Source organism: Boleophthalmus pectinirostris, unplaced genomic scaffold (assembly GCF_026225935.1).
Source record: "Boleophthalmus pectinirostris isolate CB_2022bp ecotype Guang Dong unplaced genomic scaffold, ASM2622593v1 HiC_scaffold_19, whole genome shotgun sequence".
In the NCBI taxonomy this organism is placed as follows: domain Eukaryota; kingdom Metazoa; phylum Chordata; class Actinopteri; order Gobiiformes; family Gobiidae; genus Boleophthalmus; species Boleophthalmus pectinirostris.
The window spans coordinates 39,648,431-39,671,298 of record NW_026571140.1 but is presented as its reverse complement, the minus strand read 5'-3'; the positions used below and the strand labels follow the sequence as shown (position 1 = coordinate 39,671,298).

The window sequence follows — 22,868 nt, the reverse complement described above, 5'->3', positions numbered from 1 at the left end:
AGAGAAGAAAGTGAGAGAATAAAGAACAAAACACAAGAGAGAGAGAGAGAAGGAGAAAGAGAAATCAGCGATGTTTTTGTCATCCATCAGAAGTGTGAAAACGTCTTTCACGCAAACAAGTTAAGAAACAATAAAAGCGTCCGAGTTATTCCGGATAATGACGAGGGAGCGGAGTTATAACGAGGGTAAAAGCTCATTAAAGTTAATTCCGCAAAACACGTCTCCTTTAATTCAAATTCACACCGATCAGAACCAGGCGAAGAGACGTAAATAAAAAAAAAGTTTACAAAAAGGAACGGTGAAAAAGCTGCAAGGAGAGAGGGAGTAAATCATTCAGGAAAAAACACCAGAGAATCCAAATAAAAATGAAATGATTTAAACAGAGGAAGGTTAAAGAGACGGGAGAGTCCGAGCGGGAGAGGACACGGAGGAGCAGAGGCCGTCCTGCAGGAGACAAAAGTGGACAGAAGTTATACATAAAGTTTAAAACGCAAAATACACGAAAGCAAAAAGGTTTAAAGCGAGAGACTGTGAGGACTTCATGGATAAAGATGGACAATAAAATAAGATGAAATCACATTGTTTTCCTTAGTGAGCGACAGAATTTAAAGGGACAATATTACGCTGTTTTCTGTTATAATGTTGTTTTCTCATCACAAACAGAACTGGAGTTGTGTTTTGTCTCATTCACACACATTTAAAGGTTGTATAGAGGATTTTTTTAAGGAAAGAGAAATCCAGCGACAGTCCTTGACACCACCTTCCTCCTCCACAGCTCCCGCTAGAAATAATTTAGAGACCGACACCTCAGTTTTTAGACCCTTTTGTCTGCTTCGGTCGCGCAGTCACTGAAAGGAATCTCCGAGAATCACCTCAGTTTGTCTTCGCTCCTTTTCTCCCTCTCTTCTTCTTTCAGCGACCTCAAAAACGGACTTTCTTTTGCGGCGAACGGGTCGTCGATTCTCGTCCGACATCGCGACAAACTTTATGCGAACTGCGAGAGAGCCACACTTAGAAAAAGCCTCTAAGAACTGCTGCATAGTTACCTTAGAAATGTAGGGAGTTTGACTGACGACCTAACAGCCAATAGAAAATGAGGCAGCCTCGTTTTCTATTGGCTGATGTTTATCTGGCCTCAACACGTCCACAGTTGATAGATTTTCTTTCTTTTTTTTTTGGTCATTATAATTACAAAGCTGCTGCGTCTCTGTAATGGTATTTTAAACTTTCATTGACAATTTGAAACAAACAAAAAAATCCTCCATACAACCTTTAACACACAAACCTTCAGATTTAGGCTTAGTAATTCTTCTCTAAAACTGAAAACACTGTGTTCCACCTTGTGATGTCATGCGGTAATACAGCACATGCTCCACTGAGTTTTTAGTCTTAGTTTTTCTTAGCAAGGACACCTCCAGTTTTCATTGTTGACATTTCTCTGTGGTCTCAGCTTTGGTGGGGACATTATCAGCTAACACCCCCCATATGTTTTATGAAACATGAGTATGAGTCTGGGCAGGTCCAAAATAAGTAAGAGGTGGTTTCATTTTTCTGTTTGTGTCCATTGTTCTTCTAAGATGATTCTTTGATGGAAAACAGAGATGTAGAAGTTTGTAGCAGGTTTCCCTTTGCTTGTTGGTGATGAGATATTTGTGAGGTCATGTCTGTATATTTTTCCATGGATTATTGTCAGTAGAGTCGGGGTCTCCCAGCGCACGAGTAGAGCTCTGTTTGGGAGGTGCACTTGTGGTGATAGTCGCTCTTTTTCTGCGGCGAACTTCATTATAAGGCAAGTTTAATAAAAGATGAAGCCAAGTAAGTTCCTTTTGAAAAGTTTTTCAGTTTAGGCTCCTGGCTCCACTAATGACGTCACTCTGTCGCAGCCAATATCAGTGAATACATCTCAGAACGTCGAATAAACAAAATGTGAACTAAAATGTGTTAAATTAATACTACTGAGTTTGGAAAAATATCTGAATTAATGTATGTTTTTGTTTATTAAAATGAAATGTCAAATATTGGTGGTGACATGTCTCCACCGTCCCTGTGCAAACCTACGACCTTGGATCTCATGCAGCTATTACAGAATTTGTCCTTGCCAAGACTATGAAGAGCAGTGGTCCCCAATCTTTTTTGCACCACGGTCCGGCTTAATGGACTGGCCTTTAAGGTGCGGTGGATAAAAACGACAAAATAAAATGATACAACCAATACAAAAACTGTGGTATTTTGTAAATATAATAATAAACGTTTCCTGAGACGCCTGTTTTTTACTCATTTTGCAGCTTGTGGGTTTAATATTAGCGTGAATGTATCACGAGACTGAGACAAGAGTGAGTCATAGACAAATGTAATTCAGTCATTTCTCAAAATAAAACATTGTTCAGACTAGGATAGTAAATAAAACAGAAATAATGCAAGTTATTTATTCTTTCTGTGTGGCCCAGGGATTGGGGATGCAATATTGAGTATGGAGTCAATGTCTTAGAATTGAAATTGAGTTTGAAATTTTATAATCATCACCATAATATAAATGTATTTGTTTATGTCTTTATTTAATGTGGTCTTAACAAGGCTTAATTATAAGATGCTGCTTATAAATGACAGATGGAACAATCATTTTTGGAGGTCAGTATTTATACGTTTTTAAACTCCATATGCCTTCACAAGAATCATTTGGATCAATTCAGTGCTGGAATTTCCTGTCTCTCCTGACCTAAAAACTGAAGTTAGCTGTTAACTTGAAAACTGCTTCATACCGCTTCATGACATCACAAAGTGGAACAGAGCATCTTAAGCTTTGGAGATGTAGACAGACAAATAATAAAGAGTTACTCAAACATGTGTGAATGAAACAAAACACAACTCCAGGTTTGTTTTTGAAGAGGCAACAACATTATAACACGACTAAAAGCTCACAAGAGTCAATTTTGCGTAATATAAACAATCACATAGTTAACTGTGTTGAGACAATAAACAGCATTTACTGCACAGAAGTCTCAAGTTAATGTATGGTTCATTGCCCCTGGTGGGAAATTTGTCGTCTGCATTTGACCCATCCTTCAGTGTCTCTGGGTCAAACCTGTTGTGAGCAGTGGGACCCATTTCCATATCTACACAACAAAAACTGGAGAGTTAAAATTTCAGGATACAATATTTCAGAGTTAATTTTAATGCAAAAAGTGATATTTTAGCTATTTGAAAGTTAAATGGGGGTTGATATAGTTGACATTCATTCAACTTCCTTTAGTGTTATTTTGACACGTCCCGCCCACCACTTCAAACTCCCGCGAGAGAAAACCAGTTTGAACCAACCATCTTAAATGAACAAAAATAAAGTGTAAAAATAAAACACCCCTGTGTGTTGTTGAGCTAAATCAGGATAAACCTACAAAGTGTTATCCATTTACTCTCAAAAAGTTAATATAACTCTTGATTTTGGCATTAAACAGGAAATATAGCCCAGTGTTGCTTAATTAAGATTTCCAAAAATGTTAAATTAACTCTAGAACAGTTTGGACTCATATAAACTCTGAGAAAATGTTAAAATTTATTCTGTGAGAGTCAATTTTAACACTCCACTTTTTGCTGTGTTGAGCTGGTCTTTTTCAGGACTTTATTATTTACTTTATCTGTTGGATTTGACGTTCTGTGCAAGTTTTGGCTCATCAAATTATGAAAATGACAAGATACGATGTTTGTTTGTCATATTGCCCATCCCCGCTCCATGTAGTTCTGATAAATCCTCAGTTTTACAGTAAATACAGAGCAAAAGAGAAAGCGAGCAGGACTTGTCTGGGGCCCTGTACCTCTGAATCTGGGGTCCACGTGATAACTGAACCTGCGCCCGTCCAGACAGTACACTCCTGATGGTAAAAAACACACATGAATCTCAATAAAACATCCTTAAAACAAGTATTGAGAATGACCAGCACATGAGACTATATACAAAACTGAAATACAGTTTTTAGCTTCTATTAAAAAAAACCAAAAAACTTTTACCTTTTTCCTGCTTATGGGTTTTTAAATGAACGTTCACTTCTAGTTTTTCAAATTGATTTATTCTGTGTCCATTCATCCCTAACCTTATGCAGAAAGAGGAATTTTCGCAGTATAATTCTGGCTTCAGCTAAGTTAATTTTTGATTTATATTAAACCAAACTTCCTCTATACAAAACAAAGTGGAAGTCAGATGATCTTATTCTTAGGGGTGTCAAATTATCACGTTAATTGCGATTAATTAATTACAGTCATATTTAGAGCGTTATGTTTTTAATCGCATTATTTTTAAGTCTATTTTTAAATTATTTTAAGCTATTATTTATTATCTGTGTTACCTTTTCCTGCTGTTCTGAAATTGTGCGTTGCAACACTGGAATTTCCCCACTGTGGGACTAATAAAGGCATATCTTATCTTATCTTATCTTATCTTATTTTTAATCTCTAACTTTACTGTTTCTGTATGCGAGTTGCATTGTTATAAAATCTGTTTTTCTGTGTTCACATCGCTCCCGCAAAGAATTGTAATTTGTAATTTAATCTGTGATAAACCTGCACATGTGTGATCTTTGAAAACATCACGACACAGACACAGAACAGACTCACCATCAGCAGAACACCCCTCTGTCACAGAGAGAACAACTATATTCCACTGAGTCGTGTCCTTTAGTCCGACAGGAGCTGAACCACATCAGCGCACAAAAGCCTTTTTTTTTTTTTTTTTCTTTTCTTCGCTTAGTTTATGCAAATGAGCCGTGTGGTTTTAAGTTTTGTTTCTATGAGACTTGTGCAAATCTGCATTAAACATATTATAATGTCAAACGGGCTGATGTGGCTCAAGAGTGGTGATGTAAAGTTGAGTTTATTTATGCAGATTAGTAACAGTAATAATAATGATGATACTGTGGAATGTAAGTGACTGCATCTGTTAAAGTTTGTAAAACAATAAATTACTTTATAAAGTCACTTTTTTTGTTCTATATCAGTATTTTGATCTGTCACAACAATGTAATAATAAATTTAAATGAAAATACCTCAAATTGAAGCTTTTCTCAGCAATTTTTAGGTGAGATTAAAAAGGAGATTAATTAGATTAATTAATTACAAATCATAATTAATTAATCTCTTAATTTTTTTAATCGCTTGACAGCACTAGTTATTTTCTCTTTTCAATCACAGAAACCAGCCATTTTATTTCACAAACTAGTATGAAGAAATGCTGCTGGTGTCCATAAAACATTAGTCATTAACATTAGTCTGAATAGGGAGAAGCAAAGGTCTAAACTCTATCCTCCAGCCCCAGTGTAGATGGCAGTTGTAGTTCTGTGTAGATGTAGTTGTAGTTCTGTGTAAATGGCAGTTGTAGTTCTGTGTAGATGGGAGTTGTAGTTCTGTGTAGATGTAGTTGTAGTTCTGTGTAGTTGTAGTTCTGTGTAGATGTAGTTGTAGTTCTGTGTAAATGGCAGTTGTATTTCTGTGTAGATGGGAGTTGTAGTTCTGTGTAGTTCTGTGTAGTTGTAGTTCTGTGTAGTTGTAGTTCTGTGTAGTTCTGTGTAGTTGTAGTTCTGTGTAGTTGTAGTTCTGTGTAGTTGTAGTTCTGTGTAGTTTCTGTGTAGATGGGAGTTGTAGTTCTGTGTAGATGGGAGTTGTAGTTCTGTGTAGTTGTAGTTCTGTGTAGTTGTAGTTTTGTGTAGTTGTAGTTGTAGTTCTGTGTAGATGGGAGTTGTAGTTCTGTGTAGATGTAGTTGTAGTTCTATGTAGATGGCAGTTGTAGTTCTGTGTAGTTGTAGTTCTGTGTAGTTGTAGTTTTGTGTAGTTGTAGTTGTAGTTCTGTGTAGATGGCAGTTGTAGTTCTGTGTAGATGGGAGTTGTAGTTCTGTGTAGTTGTAGTTCTGAGTAGTTGTAGTTGTAGTTCTGTGTAGTTGTAGTTCTGTGTAGTTGTAGTTCTCTGTAGTTGTAGTTCTGTGTAGATGGGAGTTGTAGTTTTGTGTAGATGGGAGTTGTAGTTCTGTGTAGTTGTAGTTCTGTGTAGTTGTAGTTTTGTGTAGTTGTAGTTCTGTGTAGATGGGAGTTGTAGTTCTGTGTAGATGTAGTTGTAGTTCTATGTAGATGGCAGTTGTAGTTCTGTGTAGTTGTAGTTTTGTGTAGTTGTAGTTCTGTGTAGATGGCAGTTGTAGTTCTGTGTAGATGGGAGTTGTAGTTCTGTGTAGTTGTAGTTCTGAGTAGTTGTAGTTGTAGTTTTGTGTAGATGGGAGTTGTAGTTCTGTGTAGTTGTAGTTCTATGTAGTTGTAGTTGTAGTTCTGTGTAGTTGTAGTTCTGTGTAGATGGGAGTTGTAGTTCTATGTAGATGGCAGTTGTAGTTCTGTGTAGTTGTGTAGTTCTGTGTAGTTGTAGTTTTGTGTAGTTGTAGTTTAGTTCTGTGTAGATGGCAGTTGTAGTTCTGTGTAGATGGGAGTTGTAGTTCTGTGTAGTTGTAGTTCTGAGTAGTTGTAGTTGTAGTTTTGTGTAGATGGGAGTTGTAGTTCTGTGTAGTTGTAGTTCTATGTAGTTGTAGTTGTAGTTCTGTGTAGTTGTAGTTCTGTGTAGTTGTAGTTCTGTGTAGTTGTAGTTCTGTGTAGATGGGAGTTGTAGTTCTGTGTAGTTGTAGTTCTGTGTAGATGTAGTTGTAGTTCTGTGTAGATGTAGTTGTAGTTCTGTGTAGATGTAGTTGTAGTTCTGTGTAGATGGGAGTTGTAGTTCTGTGTAGATGGGAGTTGTAGTTCTGTGCAGTTGTAGTTGTAGTTCTGTGTAGATGGGAGTTGTAGTTCTGTGTAGTTGTAGTTCTGTGTAGTTGTAGTTGTAGTTCTGTGTAGTAGTTGTAGTTGTAGTTGTGTAGTTCTGTGTAGTTGTAGTTCTGTGTAGATGGGAGTTGTAGTTCTGTGTAGATGTAGTTGTAGTTCTGTGTAGATGTAGTTGTAGTTCTGTGTAGATGGGAGTTGTAGTTCTGTGTAGTTGTAGTTGTAGTTCTGTGTAGATGGGAGTTGTAGTTCTGTGTAGTTGTAGTTCTGTGTAGATGGGAGTTGTAGTTCTGTGTAGATGTAGTTGTAGTTCTGTGTAGATGTAGTTGTAGTTCTGTGTAGATGGGAGTTGTAGTTCTGTGTAGTTGTAGTTGTAGTTCTGTGTAGATGGGAGTTGTAGTTCTGTGTAGATGTAGTTGTAGTTCTGTGTAGATGTAGTTGTAGTTCTGTGTAGATGGGAGTTGTAGTTCTGTGTAGATGGGAGTTGTAGTTCTGTGCAGTTGCAGTTGTAGTTCTGTGTAGATGGGAGTTGTAGTTCTGTGTAGATGTAGTTGTAGTTCTGTGTAGATGTCGTTGTAGTTCTGTGCAGATGTAGTAGTAGTTCTGTGTAGATGTAGTTGTAGTTCTGTGTAGATGTAGTTGTAGTTCTGTGTAGATGTAGTTGTAGTTCTGTGTAGATGTAGTTGTAGTTCTGTGTAGATGTGTAGTTGTAGTTCTGTGTAGTTGTAGATAGTAGTTCTGTGCAGATGTAGTTGTAGTTCTGTATAGATGTAGTTGTAGTTCTGTGTAGATGTAGTTGTAGTTCTGTGTGTAGTTGTAGTGTAGTTGTAGTTCTGTGTAGATGGGAGTTGTAGTTCTGTGCAGAGTTTGCATACAGCAGATAAACAGACTGACCCAGGTCACTGAGGTTACAATAGGCCCCCCACTCTGGAGCACTGTTCCTGTGACGCCTCTTTGTTTTCATCTGAAACAAAACAACACACGACATCTGAGGGATTACACAAATATAAGACCACACGGGAATATAAAAGTAAAAGTACTAGGATTTAATGCTGAAAATCACATTCTATTGTCTAAAAGAAAGACGTTTTGGCCTGTACGGTTTATTCTTTGGTTCAAATTTCAGTTTCTTAGTGCTGAAATGGCGTTTGAAAGTTTGAAGTGCAGTACCTTGCTTGTCCTCTTGTGCGGTTTGGCGTAGTAGGCGGCGTAGGTGCAGGGGCCCAGCGTGTGGTAGCTCGGGTTGGAGAAGCAGCTCCCCACGGCCACAGAGCTGCCGCTGGGAGAAGAGTCTGACAGCAGCCCAATGCACTGCAGCCCTGACAGTCACATGTAATCACACTTACGGTAATAATACAGATAAATATGAACACAGGGATGGGATTTAACCAGAGAAAACAAGCCTTCAGACAGGACGGATTCAGCTTCAGGAGAAAAAAGAAGTTAGTCAAACAGAAATCACTTTGAGTTATGTGTTGTGATAAAAGGTCACTTTTTTTTTTACAGCGCTTTTCCACCTTCAAGGCTCACAAATTCACAAAATCACACTCACTCATTCACACACACTCGTACGTTTCGATTTCAACCGTCTTATCTCGTCCTTAAGCTGTATCGGCACTGAACGTGTGACACTGCCCCCTAGAGGTGGAATCTGGAAATGCTCCTGTCAAAAAGACACTTCTGGATTCACCGACATTGAGACTCCTGCTCCTCATGTATTCAAAGAACATTTTTAAAACATCAAGCAAGAAATTATAAAACAAAATGCCAAAATAAAAAATAAAAAAATAAGATTGTAATAAAATTATCAGTTTTTTGTTGTTGTTTATAATTCCAGCTCTCTCATTTGTGTTTTTTGACTGAGACTGGGACCAGATCGGGACCAGACCAGGACTGAGACCGTGACTGAGACCAGGACTGAGACCAGGACTGAGACCAGGGCCAAACCAGGACCAGTCCTGGGACCAGACCGGGACTGAGACCAGGACTGAGACCAGGACTGAGACCAGGGCCAAACCAGGACCAGTCCTGGGACCAGACCGGGACTGAGACCAGGACTGAGACCAGGACTGAGACTGGGACTGAGACCGGGGCCAAACTGGGACCAGACCAGGACTGAGACCGGAGCCAAACTGGGAGCAGACTGGGAAAGAGACTGGGGCCAGACCAGGACTGAGACCAGGGCCAGACCGGGACCAGACTGGGACTGAGACCAGGACTTAGACTGGGAACAGACGGGGACCAGCCCGGAACCGAGACCAGGACCAGAAGGGACCAGACCATGACCAAACCAGGACAGAAACCGGGACCAAACTGGGTCTGAGACCGGGGCCAGACAAGGACCAGATCGGGACTGAGACCAGGACTGAGACCAGGACTGAGACCAGGACTGAGACTGGGACCAGACCAGGACTGAAAATGGTTTAGTCCTGTTTTAGACCTGGTTTAGTCCCGATTCAGTCCTGGTTCAGTTTGGCATCACAGTTTAAGTCATGTAAACAGGAAACATCCGTTATCTGTTTTTTCCATTATTTATTTAAACACAAAATCGAAAACTAAAAAAACAAACTATTATCTGTTTTTTTCATTTTGGTTTTGGAGACAAATAATGAAGAAAACTGTTGTTTTTTCGTTTTCTTATTTTTGCTTTTATATTGAAAAACGAATAAACAAATGATACACGGATTCATCCCTTTCTTTCAAATGTGGTTTCTTCTTCTAAATGTTTTCTTTGGTACAACTGAAGTGATATAAAACAAATACATTTCACCAATTTAAACCTTTATATATGAATTCTTGTGCATGTTTTAGTGCGTTCTTACCGGAGAGGGAGTAGTCTGCGTTGCTGAGGTGCAGAGCCGGGTTGTAGGTGACGCTCGGAGCCTGTTGAGCTTTTTCTCTCTGTCTGTATCTGAACCACAGAACCAGCGCCGACATCACCAGGATCAGCAGAAGAAGAAACACGATCCCCAAAACCGCCCCCGCCGAGTGACGCTCCGACGCCAACGCAGGACTGATCTTTGTGTACGGGTTCAACTCCTCCATCATCAGGGCCGCTGGGGGACGCAGGACGTACGTACAGTTACTCAAGAAGTATACTAGAGTAGTAGTAGTAATAGTACTTATCGTGGTAGTTGCTGTAGCGATTGTAGAACTATTTGTATTAGTTTTGCTGTTAGTCGTGTAATAGTAACAGCAATAGTAATACTAGTAGTGGTGTAGTAGTGGTAGTAGTAATAGTAGTTATAGTAGCAACTGATAGTAGTGTAGTAGTAGTATTAGTAGTAGTAGCAGCAGCAATAGTAATAGTAGTTATAGTAGTAGCAGAGGTAATAGTAACATTGGTAATGGTGTAGTAGTAGTTGTATTAGTGGTAGTAGTAGTAGCAGCAGTAGTTGTAGTAGTAATAGTAATATTGGTGTTGGTATAGTAGTAGTTGTAGTAGTAGCAATCGTATTTGTAGTAGTAGTAGTAGTAATACTGGTGGTGGTGTAGTAGTGACAGTAGTAGTACTAGTAGTAATAGCAATAGTAGTTGTAGTAGTAATACTGGTGGTTGTGTAGTAGTAGTAATGGCAGTAGCAGTAATAGTAGTTAGTTGTCCTAAAAGTAATTATAGCTGGGGAGACAGTGAGTCTGCAGTCACTGATGCTGCAGTAGCAATAGCAGTAGTAGCAGGGGTAGTAGTAATGATAGTAGCAGTACTAGTAGTAGTACTAGTAGTAAGGCAAGGCAAGGCAAGTTTATTTGTATAGCACAATTCGTACAAAAGTAATTCAAAGTGCTTTACAGAATAAGAAATACATTAAAATCATAATAAAAACAAATCAAAACATAAATAATCATGAAGATTAAAATTAAAAAAGAGAGACATAAATTGGAGAGAAGAGTGTAGTGAGTAATACTAGTAGTGGTGTAGTAGTAGTAGTAGTAGTAGTAGTAGTAGTAGTAGTAGTAGTAGTAGTAGTAGTAGTAGTAGTAGTAGTAGTAGTAGTAGCCATACTGGCTTGTAAAAGCCTGATCCCGTCAGATCTCAGAAGATAAGCAAGACCAGGGCTGGTTAGTACTTGGATGGAAGACAACTGGTCAGACCAGTGTCAAAAACTCATTGTTTCCTTAGGGCAAGACACTTCACCCACATTGCCTCGTATGAAAGTGGTGTGTGAGTGTTGGTGGTGATCAGAGGGGCCGATGGTGCAGACTTGGCAGCCATCAGTCTGCCCCAGGGCAGCTGTGACAACAGTAGTACCACCACTGAGTGTGGAGTGAATGAATAATGAACTGTAAAACACTTTGGGTATGAAAAGCACTATATAAATGCAAGTAGTAGTAGTAGTAGTAGTAGTAATAGTAGTAGTAGTAGTAGTAGTAGTAGTAGTAGTAGTATAGTAGTAGTAGTAGTAGTAGTAGTGATAGTTGTAGTAGTAGTAGTTGTAGTAGTAATAGTAGTAGTAATAGTAATAGTAGTAGTAGTAGTAGTAGTAGTACTAGTAGTAGTATTCTCACCCTGGTCACAGCGTATCCCCTTGAAGCCGATGCTGCAGTAGCAGGTCCCGGTCACATAGTCACAGGTGGCGTTGTTCATGCACTCACAGAGCTGCTGACAACCGTAACCAAACGTCCCAGCGGGACACTCTGCAACACACACACACACACACACACACACACACACACACACACACACACACACACACACACACACACACACACACACACACACACACACACACACACACACACACACACACACACACACACACACACACACACACACACACACACACACACACACACACACACACACACACACACACACACACACACACACACACACACACACACACACACACACACACACACACACACACACACACACACACACACACACACACACACACACACACACACACACACACACACACACACACACACACACACACACACAACACACACACACACACACAACACACACACACACAACACACACACACACACACACACACACACACACACACACACACACACACACACACACACACACACACACACACACACACACACACACACACAACACACACACACACACACAACACACACAAAGAAACACACACACACACACACACACACACACACACACACACACACACACACACACACACACACACACACACACACACACAACACACACACACACAACACAACACACACACACACACACACACACACACACACACACACACACACACAACACACACACACACACACACACACACACACACACACACACACACACACACACACACACACACACACACACACACACACACACACACACACACACACACACACACACACACACACACACACACACACACACACACACACACACACACACACACACACACACACACACACACACACACACACACACACACACACACACACACACACACACACACACACACACACACACACACACACACACACACACACACACACACACACACACACACACACACACACACACACACACACACACACACACACACACACACACACACACACACACACACACACACACACACACACACACACACACACACACACACACACACACACACACACACACACACACACAACACAACACACACACACACACACACACACACACACACACACACACACACACACACACACACACATGAGTTTAATATGAATGACTCTATATAAATCCAGTACATTATTTGACTAAACATCGTCCTGAGGATTAAAAATCTGATGTTAAATAAATCCAGGGCAGAACAGAAGATGAAGATGAACTTGTGTTATTCTTGTTATTTACTCAGTTCACAGTTGTTCCCGATGAAGCCGGTGCGACAGGAGCACAGGCCCGAGATGTGATCACAGTCTCCTCCGTTCTGACAACGACACACCTCCGAACAGTGAGGACCGAAGAAACCAGACGGACAACCTGCACGGAGAGAAAAGAGAGAGACAGAGAAAAGAGAGAGAGAGAAAGAGGGGAGAAGACAGAAAAGAGAAGGAAGAGGGCGAGAGAGAGGGGTGAGAGGAGAAGGAGAGAGTGGAAGGAGAAAGGAGATCGAGAGAGGTAGAGCGGAGGGAGAGAGAGCGGGAGAGGGGAGGTGAGAAGGAGAGAGAGAGGAAGGAGAAAGGAGGGAAAGAGGAGGGAGAGAGCGAGAATGTGTGTGAGAGAGAGAGAGGGGGGGTGAGAGGAGAAGGATAAAGAGAAGAAGGAGAAAGGAGAGAGAGAGGAAGAGAGAAGGGGGGGAAGAGGAAGGAAAAAGGAGGGAGAGGAGGAGGAGGAAAAGAGGAGGGAGAGGGAGAGAGAGCGGGAGAAAGAGAGAGAGTGAGAGAGGGGTGAGAGGAGAAGGATAGAGAGGAGAGAGAGAGAGAGAGAGAGGTAGAAGGAGAAGTGGAGGGAGAGAGAAAGATGAAGAGAGAAGGGGAGAGGGGGAGGGGAAAGGAGGGAGAAAGGAGGAGGGAAAGGGAGAGAGAGCGGGAGAATGCGAATGAGAGAGAGAGAGAGGGGTGAGAGGAGAAGGATAGAGAGAGGAAGGAGAGTGGAGAGAGAGAGAGGGAGAGAGAAGGGGAGAGAGGGAGGGGGAGGGAGACAGAGAGAGAGGGGAGAGAAGAAGGATAGAGAGAAGAAGGAGAAAGGAGAGAGAGAGGTAGAAGGAGAGTGGAGAGAGAGAGAGGCAAAGAGAACGGGGAAGAGAAAGAGGAAGAGAAAGGAGGGAGAGAGGAGGAGGGAAAGGGAGAGAGAGCGGGTGAAAAAGTGAAAGAGAGAGAAGGGTGAGAGGAGAAGGACAGAGAGAAGAAGGAGGAGAGTGGAGGGAGAGAGAGAGAGAGGAAGGAGAAAGGAGGGAGAGAGAGGGCGAGTAGAGGAAGAGAGAGAAGGAGAGAGAAGGGGATAAAGAGAGAAAAAGGAAGGAGAGAAAAAGATAGAGGGGGAGAAGGAAAGAGAGAGGACGGAGAAAGGAGGGGGAGAGAGCGAGAGGGAGAGAGGAGGGAGAGAAGAAAGGAAGAGAGAGGAAGGAGAAAGGAGGGGGAGAGAGGGAGAGAGGAGGGAGAGAAGAAAGGAAGAGAGAGGAAGGAGAAAGGAGGGAGAGAGAAAGAGAGACAAAAAGCGGTTGGAACTACTGTGAAAAACACTCCAGGTGGAAAACTCAATGTGGGTTGTAGGTAAATGTTTGGCCACTAGATGGTGCTCTAGGACTGATTTCCATCCTCGACCTTCGTCACAGCAGAAAAACAAATCTGTGTTTAAGAGAAGTGAGTTTTCTTATTCTCTACATCACAGGTGTCAAACATGTGGCCCGGGGGCCAGATTCGGCCCTCCAAGACCTTTAATCTGGCCCTCGGCTGATTTTCTACTAAAATATTTTAATTCTATTTTTTATTAAAATCTTGTTAATTTTCTGTGGTGTTTATCACAGCAGCGTCTCCAGCGTCTCTGTACGTGGCCCCTCCCACCAGAGCAGCACAAATGAAGACTTGTCTCTTTCCAAACGCTCTTAAAGGACGATCGTTTTGACTGTTGACCGTGACACCCTCATCAGAAAAATGTCCAACATGAGAAAAGTGGAGCCGAGTGCAGGATTTTACAACAAAAATGTACTTATTCCTATTTCTACAAGTTAATTTTAAACAAGTTCATGTTAAAACATTGTGTTGAAATTGTATTTTTCTTAAAGTTTCAGCTTGTTCATAATATTATAATATTTTGTAAAAGAAAGAGTTCATCAATTAAAAAAGATTTCTGTAATAGATTTGTGTTTCTCTGCTCAAATATTTGAACTTATTGTTATTTTTGGGGTTTATATGACATGAGTTTTCTGATCCGGCCCCTTTAGGATCAAAGTCGGTTGGATACGGCCCCCAGACCAAAAAGAGTTTGACACCCCTGGTCTACATCATTCTAATTCTCTATAGACCTGATGTAGTCCAGTTTTAGTCCTGGATCAGAGTTAAATTAGACCTGGTTTAGTATATTTTGACTAATTTTGCAAAATTCACCCCCTTGTTTACAGTACAATCTAACAAAGCTTGTGAGCCAAAACATCTTCAAATAATACAAATACAAAAATAAGAAATACATGTATGTTTTTTATGTCCTGAAGAAGGACTTACAGGGTGATATGTTGGTGTTCATGCCGCAGATTCCTGCCTAGATTCAATAAAGTATCTCTCTCTGTCTCTCCAGCCTTTGCATAGAAAAGCAAATTTACTGTGTTTTAAATCACATACATTTAGTATTTGAAGAGCACCTAATTTTTTACATTGTGCATATTTTTTGGACCCATAAGCTCTCCCAAATTTTGTTTAAATGTATGTACATGCGTTCCAACTCTGGAGAACTGCAAAAATATTCCCTAATTTATGAAAATATTTTAAAATGATCTCTATTGTTGAGTTCATCCTCTCCTAATGATGTTTCTATTGTTGTGTTTGTTTTTACTAGTACTTTTTCATGATATTCTAATTTCTTGCAGTGCACTAGTTTGCATTTTTAATTGCACATATCAGGGTTCCCACGGTCATGGAAATCTCTGAATAGTCATGAAATTGAAAGTGTCATTTCCCAGGCCTGGAAAAGTCATGAAATCTTGTAAATTCAGTGAAAGTTTTGAGAAAGTCACAGAATTTCAGTGTCTCTTTCATGCAACTACAGCGCTCTGTTAAGTTCTTATGAAGCGATTATGATTATTTCCAAACGTGTGAGCCTTTTGTGAGGTGTTATGTCATCCCACAGCGAAAGACCAACCGCTACGCTAAATCTTTTATTCTTCTGTCATAAAGCTTTTAAACGGAAAGTAAATTTGCTATTGTTTCCCCTGATGCACTGAGGTTTGAATGTATGACGTGTGTGGTATGTATTTGTTTTTATTTTATATTTATGGATTGTGAGATGTGCGAACTGAATTACCCTTTGGGATTAATAAAGTTGTTGACTGATTGATTATTTAAAGGGCCCATCTCATGTAAAATAACTCTTTTCACATTGTATTTAGGTTTTGGAACATCCACTACACAATAGTTATGAAATCTTACTGATTTCTTGGAGACAGTCACAGACCAGGAACTATGAAAGTCTGACTATTGCTCCTCCCCCCGCCCGTCCTGAGAAAGCACAGGCTCCGCCCTCCAAACATGACGTAGGCTCTGAGTGAGCCGCCCTTCCTCCGCCATCTCAGGGAGGGAGGGGGAGACAGACGTGCACCCTGATAGTGGCAGAATAAACTTTTATTCATCATGGAGATACAGCGCATTCAGCCGCATGTGTTGGACCCGGACTTGAAATATATCGTATCAAACTGAAAGTGCACTGTGTCGAGATAAGTATCGTATCGTGGCCTGTGTATCGAGGTATGTAATCATATCAGCAACTTCTTAATGATACCCAGCCCTAGTCTAGTCTCTGCTCTAGTCCTAGTTGAGACCAGGTTCAGTGGCTGCTCCAGTCCTGGTTCAGTCCTGGTTCGGCCCAAGTGTAGTCCCTGCTCAGTCACTGGTCCAGATCTCTGCTTTAATCCTGGTTTAGTACCAGTCTAGTCCATATTCCATTACTGGTCCTTTCCCCAGTCCTGGTTGAGTCCTGATAGAGGCAGGAATAAACTTTTATTCATCATGGAGATACAGCGCGTTCAGCCGCATGTGTTGGACCCGGAATCGGACGAGGACTTTGAGGAGCACGAAGCTCAAGCACCGCGTCGACATCAGCTGAACATTACTGATTGGAAAAGTATTAATAAACACTTAGATCAACTATTATCATGTTCACTGCAGTGTAGAACAAAACACTGAGGGGGGAGGGTGTGAAGCGTTTTCTGCTACGTCAAACGCGTCATAGGTGTAGCAGCTTTAGTTCGTTTTCGTGTGGGAGGGTGCCAGAAATACGTTGCAATTTGTTTAAAAAAAAAAACGAATTAATCTAAAAAACACTTTGGCGACAAATGCAAGGCCCACACATCACTCTTAGAAGGTAGAAAGCTCTGAAAAGTTGATTTTGCATGAGATGAACCCTTTAAAAGAGACGATAATAAATGCACTGACAGTATTTTGAATGTAAAAAAAAAACAAAACTATAATCCCAAACCATAAGGTGAGTGGAAAGAGTTAACATTTCATATTTAGCCCTGAAAGTCTGATTAATTCTACATATGTAGGTGCCGTAAAGTCTTGGAAAATTCACTTTAGGTCATGAAAAAGTTATGGAAAACTTTTGAAACCCTGATATATTTAGTCTTTGGAGACAACCAGATTTTTTTTATAGTGTGCATATATTTGGGCCCATGTTTGTGTGTGTTACTGCTAAAATATCCCCTAATTTATCAGAGTATTTTAAAATAATTTATCGCATTGCTGATTTCATCCACACACCTCATACAGTTTCTATGGTTTTGCACTTGTATACATGCATTGTACTGTTTTGTTTTGTGTTGTATTTCCTTACGCTGGGTGCAGTAGAGTCCCGTCCAGCCCGGTCCACAGTCACACTCTCCGTCCACAGCGCTGCACACGGCCCCGTTGTGACAGTTACACGAGTGGATGCAGTCGGGCCCCCACCAGCCCCCGTCGCACGCTGAAAAAAACAACAAGAACGATCAAGTTTTAATGAAAAATCAGAGCGCAAAAGCAGAAAACAAAGGCTGTGTTCATGTACAATTTGTTATATTCTCAGACGTAACTCAACGGGACATTCACTGTTCTTGAAAGAAATATCCAAAATATCCAAAAGTGTGTGGAATTCGTACATGTACTTAAGGCAACAAGAGCGTCTTTGGACATACAGAAGTTTTCACGTCACGCATTTTCATCAGCTCCTCCTTCCACAAAGTCTTCTGGTTCTCCAGGTCTCGTCCAGATCCGTCTGACTCGACTGCGACGAACCCGTGCATCCAGAATTTGACAGAGGTGACTGCAGATCCTTCTCTGTTCACTAATACCGTAAATTCTGGACTATAAGCCGCTACTTTTTTCTCACACTTTGAACCCTGCGGCTAATAAAACGATGCGGCAAATATATGGAAGGATTCTTTGTTTGGCACGTTGTCCATTCATATACCGTATTTTCCGGGCTACTAGACGCATCCTTAAGCCTCTAACTGCAACAAAAAACAACTGCGCCCCACAATCCAGAGCGCCCCATACACGAATCCACTCAGGTGTCCCAGCACAACTTCAGTAAACTACAAAGCCGCACCACCCGCAGAACACACAAACACACACACGGAGCAGACAGCGACCGCACAACAAAACACACCCACAGACACACTCATCACTCCACGCCGACGAGGAACGGAACGGAGGAATGAACTGAAAAAGGGAGCGCCATGTGCCGCTTCTAGACACGACTGAACAACTGAGTCACTGCGAACACGCCGACAATCCAGCGGTCCCAGACAGCAAGATACACGCAGCCTGAGTGCAGAAAACACCACTGTCTGTGCGGGAACACATGGGTCTAGGGATAATTCAAGGGTCAACACACTCAAATAGTTTATCGCCATGTGATAAAATAAGTTATGATGCTAAATGAACATTAGTGAGGGGGATACGTCTTATTTGTTTGCGTAAATGACGAGAAGAAATGTCTCAGACTTCAGTAGTCAGACATCCACTCATATGTGATCAATAGAACTAACCCCGACCCCGAGAGAGTCTGAAATCTGCTGAAATCCTCCAAAACACTGACATGATACAGACAGAACAGAGACTCTTTCTGCAGGAGACATGAGCAGTAGAGTGTGGGGGTGATGCGCGAGGAAGATGCTCGTTTGATTGTATTTTGAACAGTTATTTTGCGCTTCATACACACATCCTCCTCATGGAAACACACAAAGAAATGCAGATGACGCAGCTTTTAAATAAAGGTGATGGATGTGTCTGTGGAAGAAGTAAACAGAGCTGCTGCACGTGAGCTCGACATCAGTGAGTCGATGGTGAGACTTTGGCAGTGGTGGGAAGTCAGAGCCTTCAAGTCCTAAATAAATATCTGAATCACAGACTGATGTTAATTATTATTAAAAGAATGAAAGAATGAGAACCTCACACATCAATTATTTGAGATGAGTGCACTGGAGGAGAGGGAGCAGCCCAAGAACATGGAGAAAAATCCCACACACCGTCTTACTTGCAAATAGGGGTGTGCAAAAATATCAGAATATCGATATATCGTATTGTTTAATGTGATGATACAGTATCAATATCGTGGGCTACTGTATCGATATATCACCAAGAGTATTTTTACTAAATTATTTTGTTACAGTGCTACAGTTTTGTTGCTTGTGGAGAGAAAGGAAACTCATTTATGCAACACATTTGATATTTTTACTGTTTTGACGATTAAAATGTTTGTGTTTCATATGAACTTTGCACAAGAAACGGTTTAAAGACTTTTAGTATCACAGCCATGATTTAGCCTTTTTTTTATTTGAACCGTATCGAATCAATTTGAAATATATCATATTGAATCGAAAGTGCACTGTATCGAGATATGCAGCCCTACTTGGAAATTGTGAAATTTATTATTACAAACGGTGCAACGTTTTGGCACTAGACCTTCGTCAGGCAAACAGAATGAGAGCTCAGGTTACCATTTTAAATAGGGTCTATTATTAGGGAATTATTATTAAATAATTCCAAATGGTCTGTCTGTTTCCTTTCAGAGCTTTTCCGATGCTTGTGCTGCTTCCACACGTGTATTTTCATATTAAAGAATCTGACCAATCACATTTCAGCCGTCACTTGTTGCTAGGCAGAGTCAAAGTCCAAGAAGTTTCTCTGAGGCCTTCACAATTTGTTCTTAAGGTCCTCAAACGGTTCTTTCGTCTGCGGTCACCCGACAGTCTACGTGGGCGCACCTTTGGGCCAGTCTCAACAAATAGTCCTGGTTTAGTCCTGGTTTAGTCCTGGTTTAGCACCCCAGCGCTCCTCACTTCTTCTCCGTGAGTACTGTTTAAATCTAAATCCGCCTCTTTCATTGCCCTGCGCTAATTAGCCCCATGATCCACAAACTTATTTCAAAAGTCCAGTAATTCAGACTCTTCGTGACCCAGTTTCCTGCTGTTTTCACATAATTTGGTCATTATTGTGAAAAGCTTTGGTCATTTCCTCTGTTTTGGTTATTACAACATTTCTGACAGAATAATTAGAGCAGCAGGTGGTGATTTTTTTTCCCTTTCTTTGTTGTAATTTTAATAGTCTTGAACTTTCCTTAGACATGATGTGGATTTTTTTTTTTACATTTAATGATGAAAATATCAGACATAGAGCAAAGATGTTGACGAAATTTACCAGGCAGTTCATATGTACAAACTTGTTATACTTTTAAAGGTGCACTGTGTAACTTTTCTAGTAGAGGTGCTTGACTCTGTGTTGTTTTTTTCTTGGAATGTTCCTCACTATTTTCATGGAGACAAGTATAGGTCACATCACCAAGCCAAGTTACAGGTCAGATCTGTGGAGAAGTGGACCCGCTCAGAGTAATAATACGTGTTTTTCTGGTAGTTTTGAGACATAAAAACATCTGTAACTGAATAAATACGAGATATATTTGTTTAATATCATATTGTGGAACACTCCAGGTAAAGCAGTAACATCACCATGGAGACAAGCAGACAGCGGACCCTCAAACAGAAACGTTACACAGTGCGCCTTTAATTTTTTTTTAAAGAGTGCAATGTGAAAAGAAAAGTTACACTATGCTCCTTCTTTTTGATTTATTTTATTAAGAGGAAGTATTATGTATTATCAACTTTTTAGAGCTTTCTACCATTTTATAATGTTCATTTTAGGTGTCGTCCATATATGTTTGAGGAATTTAGTGATCTCTCCCGAGCACTATTCAGTTAATTATGGCCACACCGGCTTGTCAAATCCTGATCCTGTCACATCTCAGAAGCTCAGAAGGACTGGGCCTGGTTAGTACCGTATTTTCCGGGCTATTAGTCGCTCTGGATTATAAGACACACTGTCATTAAATGGTTTATTTTTGAACTTTTCCACAAATAAACCGCGTGGGACTTTAAATGAAACACTAACAGTGTGATGGGTGAGTGGTTTTGTTTGTTTGTTCGTTCACGGTGACTCTGGGTGGTGACTTTGTTCAGTTGTGGCGTGTAGGGAGGGTGTGTCTGGGACCAACGGATTGTCGGCGTGTTCGCAGTGACTCAGTTGTTCAGTCGTGTCTAGAAGTGGCACATTGGACTCGCTTTTTCGGTTCGTTCCTCTGTTCCGTTCCTCGTGTCTGTGGGTGTTTTTCGCTGTGCGGTCGCTGTCTGCTTCGTGTGTGTTTGTGTGTTCTGTGGGTGGTGCGGTTTGTAGTTTACTGAAGTCGTGCTGGGACACCCGAGTGGATTCGTGTATGGGGCGCTCTGGATTGTGGCGCGCGGTCGTTTTTTGATGCGGTTGGAGGCTTAAGAGCGCGTCTAATAATGTGGAACTATAGGTACTTGGATGGGAGGGCGCTGGGAAAATCAGGTGCCACATGGGGGCGCTAGACGCAAAAACTGTTGTTGTGTCCTTAGGCAAGACACTTCACCCGCATTGTCTTGTATGAAAGTGGTGTGTGCGTGAGTGATGGTGGTGGTCGGAGGAGCCGATGGTGCAGATTGTCATTATTATTATTATTATTAGTAGTAGTACTTGTAGTAGTAGTAGTAGTAGTAGTAGTTGTACTAGCAGTAGTAGTAGTAGTGGTAGCAGTACTACTACTAGTAGTAGTAGTAGTAGTAGTAGCAGTAGTAGTAGTAGTAGTAGAATCCTGTTCAAAGCTCACTTCACAAGCCTATATCACCGATGGGCCCGGTCAAGCAGAAGTAAACAACAAGGCCAAAAATTCAAGTTAATTCATCTGATATAAAAATGTATTGAACAGATACATATGTACTCTAGTTTATGAAACTGTTTACCTTTTTTCTGTACCATTTTTGGTTCTAAAGTTACATACGTTTTAAACAGACCATGTATGAAACATGGAACAAAAATTATTTCCCAAATTTCAAAGACCTGAAAATCATGTAAATAAATGGATGTATTTCATCATATCTTGTGTTATTCCATCTTTGAACTGTTGATGAAGGTACATGATTTTTTTTTTATTTATTTAAAATTATAAAAATTTGCTTGGAAGGACTGAAATATTTTATAGAAATAGTTTCCTTTCATTTTGAAGTAATATTAAAGTATTCAGAAGAAAAAAGTTGACAAATTATGTAAAATCATGCACCTTCTACTTGTTTGCACAATTTTCCCTCCGTTACTTTTCCCTCCGTTACCATGACCTTTCTTAATAAAAAATCTCATTACTCAAAAAGTAAGAGGTTTTTCAACCTAATCTTGTACCATATGGTAGAAAACTATATGAAGCAAATATTCAAACCAGTTTGTTAAGGATATGTAAGTGAGAACCAAGAGTTATCACTGTTTGGATTTATTGCCCAAAAAGTGCTGCATATTTCATTCCCTCCGTTACCGAACATGAGTTTTTTAAATTTTTTGTCAACAACTTGAAATAATATTACAGGTTTAACTTTACCCTGTTGGAGTTTTAACTCTTTCCTACATTCTGATACTTTACTTATTTCAATAGTCCCTCTAGTTTCTGAATAAGAGACATTTGAATGTAAAAAATCTGCCCCGTTTCCCTCCGTTACCACTTGACCAGGACCCCGATGTTTCTGTACGGCAATTTTCCATAAATCTACAAAAGCATGATAAATAAAACCACACACTATAACTTCACAAACCTGAGGCAATGTGTAGTAGTTTCATTAACTGAACGCACAACATAATATTATTACGCAAAATTGATTCTTGCGAGCTTTAAGCCAGGTTATAATGTTGTTACCTTCTCAAAAACACATGCTGTACTGTGGTCCAAAGCAAGAAAAACGATCCGACGAAGACTTTTTGCCGAAACGTTATTTAAAAATTAAAAATACCTGACTGTGCTATGCGTTTTTTCACTTTTAAATCGCCGTTTCATGCATTTGCAGCTCTACAAAAACTTTGGTGTGAGTTTTCTGATCTGGAGTTGTGTTTTGTTTCATTCACACATGTTTGAGTAAC

General features: G+C 40.5%; 1 protein-coding gene across 1 annotated transcript in view; it reads right to left on the bottom strand.

Moving 5' to 3' along the window:
* LOC110162155 (multiple epidermal growth factor-like domains protein 11) overlaps positions 1–22,868 on the bottom strand; it is a 265,012-nt gene that overhangs the window by 7,265 nt on the left and 234,879 nt on the right. The window contains exons 16-22 of the mRNA XM_055154873.1: positions 17,251–17,379; positions 12,619–12,747; positions 11,283–11,411; positions 9,600–9,833; positions 7,948–8,096; positions 7,672–7,741; positions 3,810–3,866 (exon numbers count right to left, since the gene is read on the bottom strand). Coding sequence (XP_055010848.1) covers positions 3,810–3,866; positions 7,672–7,741; positions 7,948–8,096; positions 9,600–9,833; positions 11,283–11,411; positions 12,619–12,747; positions 17,251–17,379 — 897 coding nt within the window. The remainder of the gene's footprint in view (positions 1–3,809; positions 3,867–7,671; positions 7,742–7,947; positions 8,097–9,599; positions 9,834–11,282; positions 11,412–12,618; positions 12,748–17,250; positions 17,380–22,868) is intronic.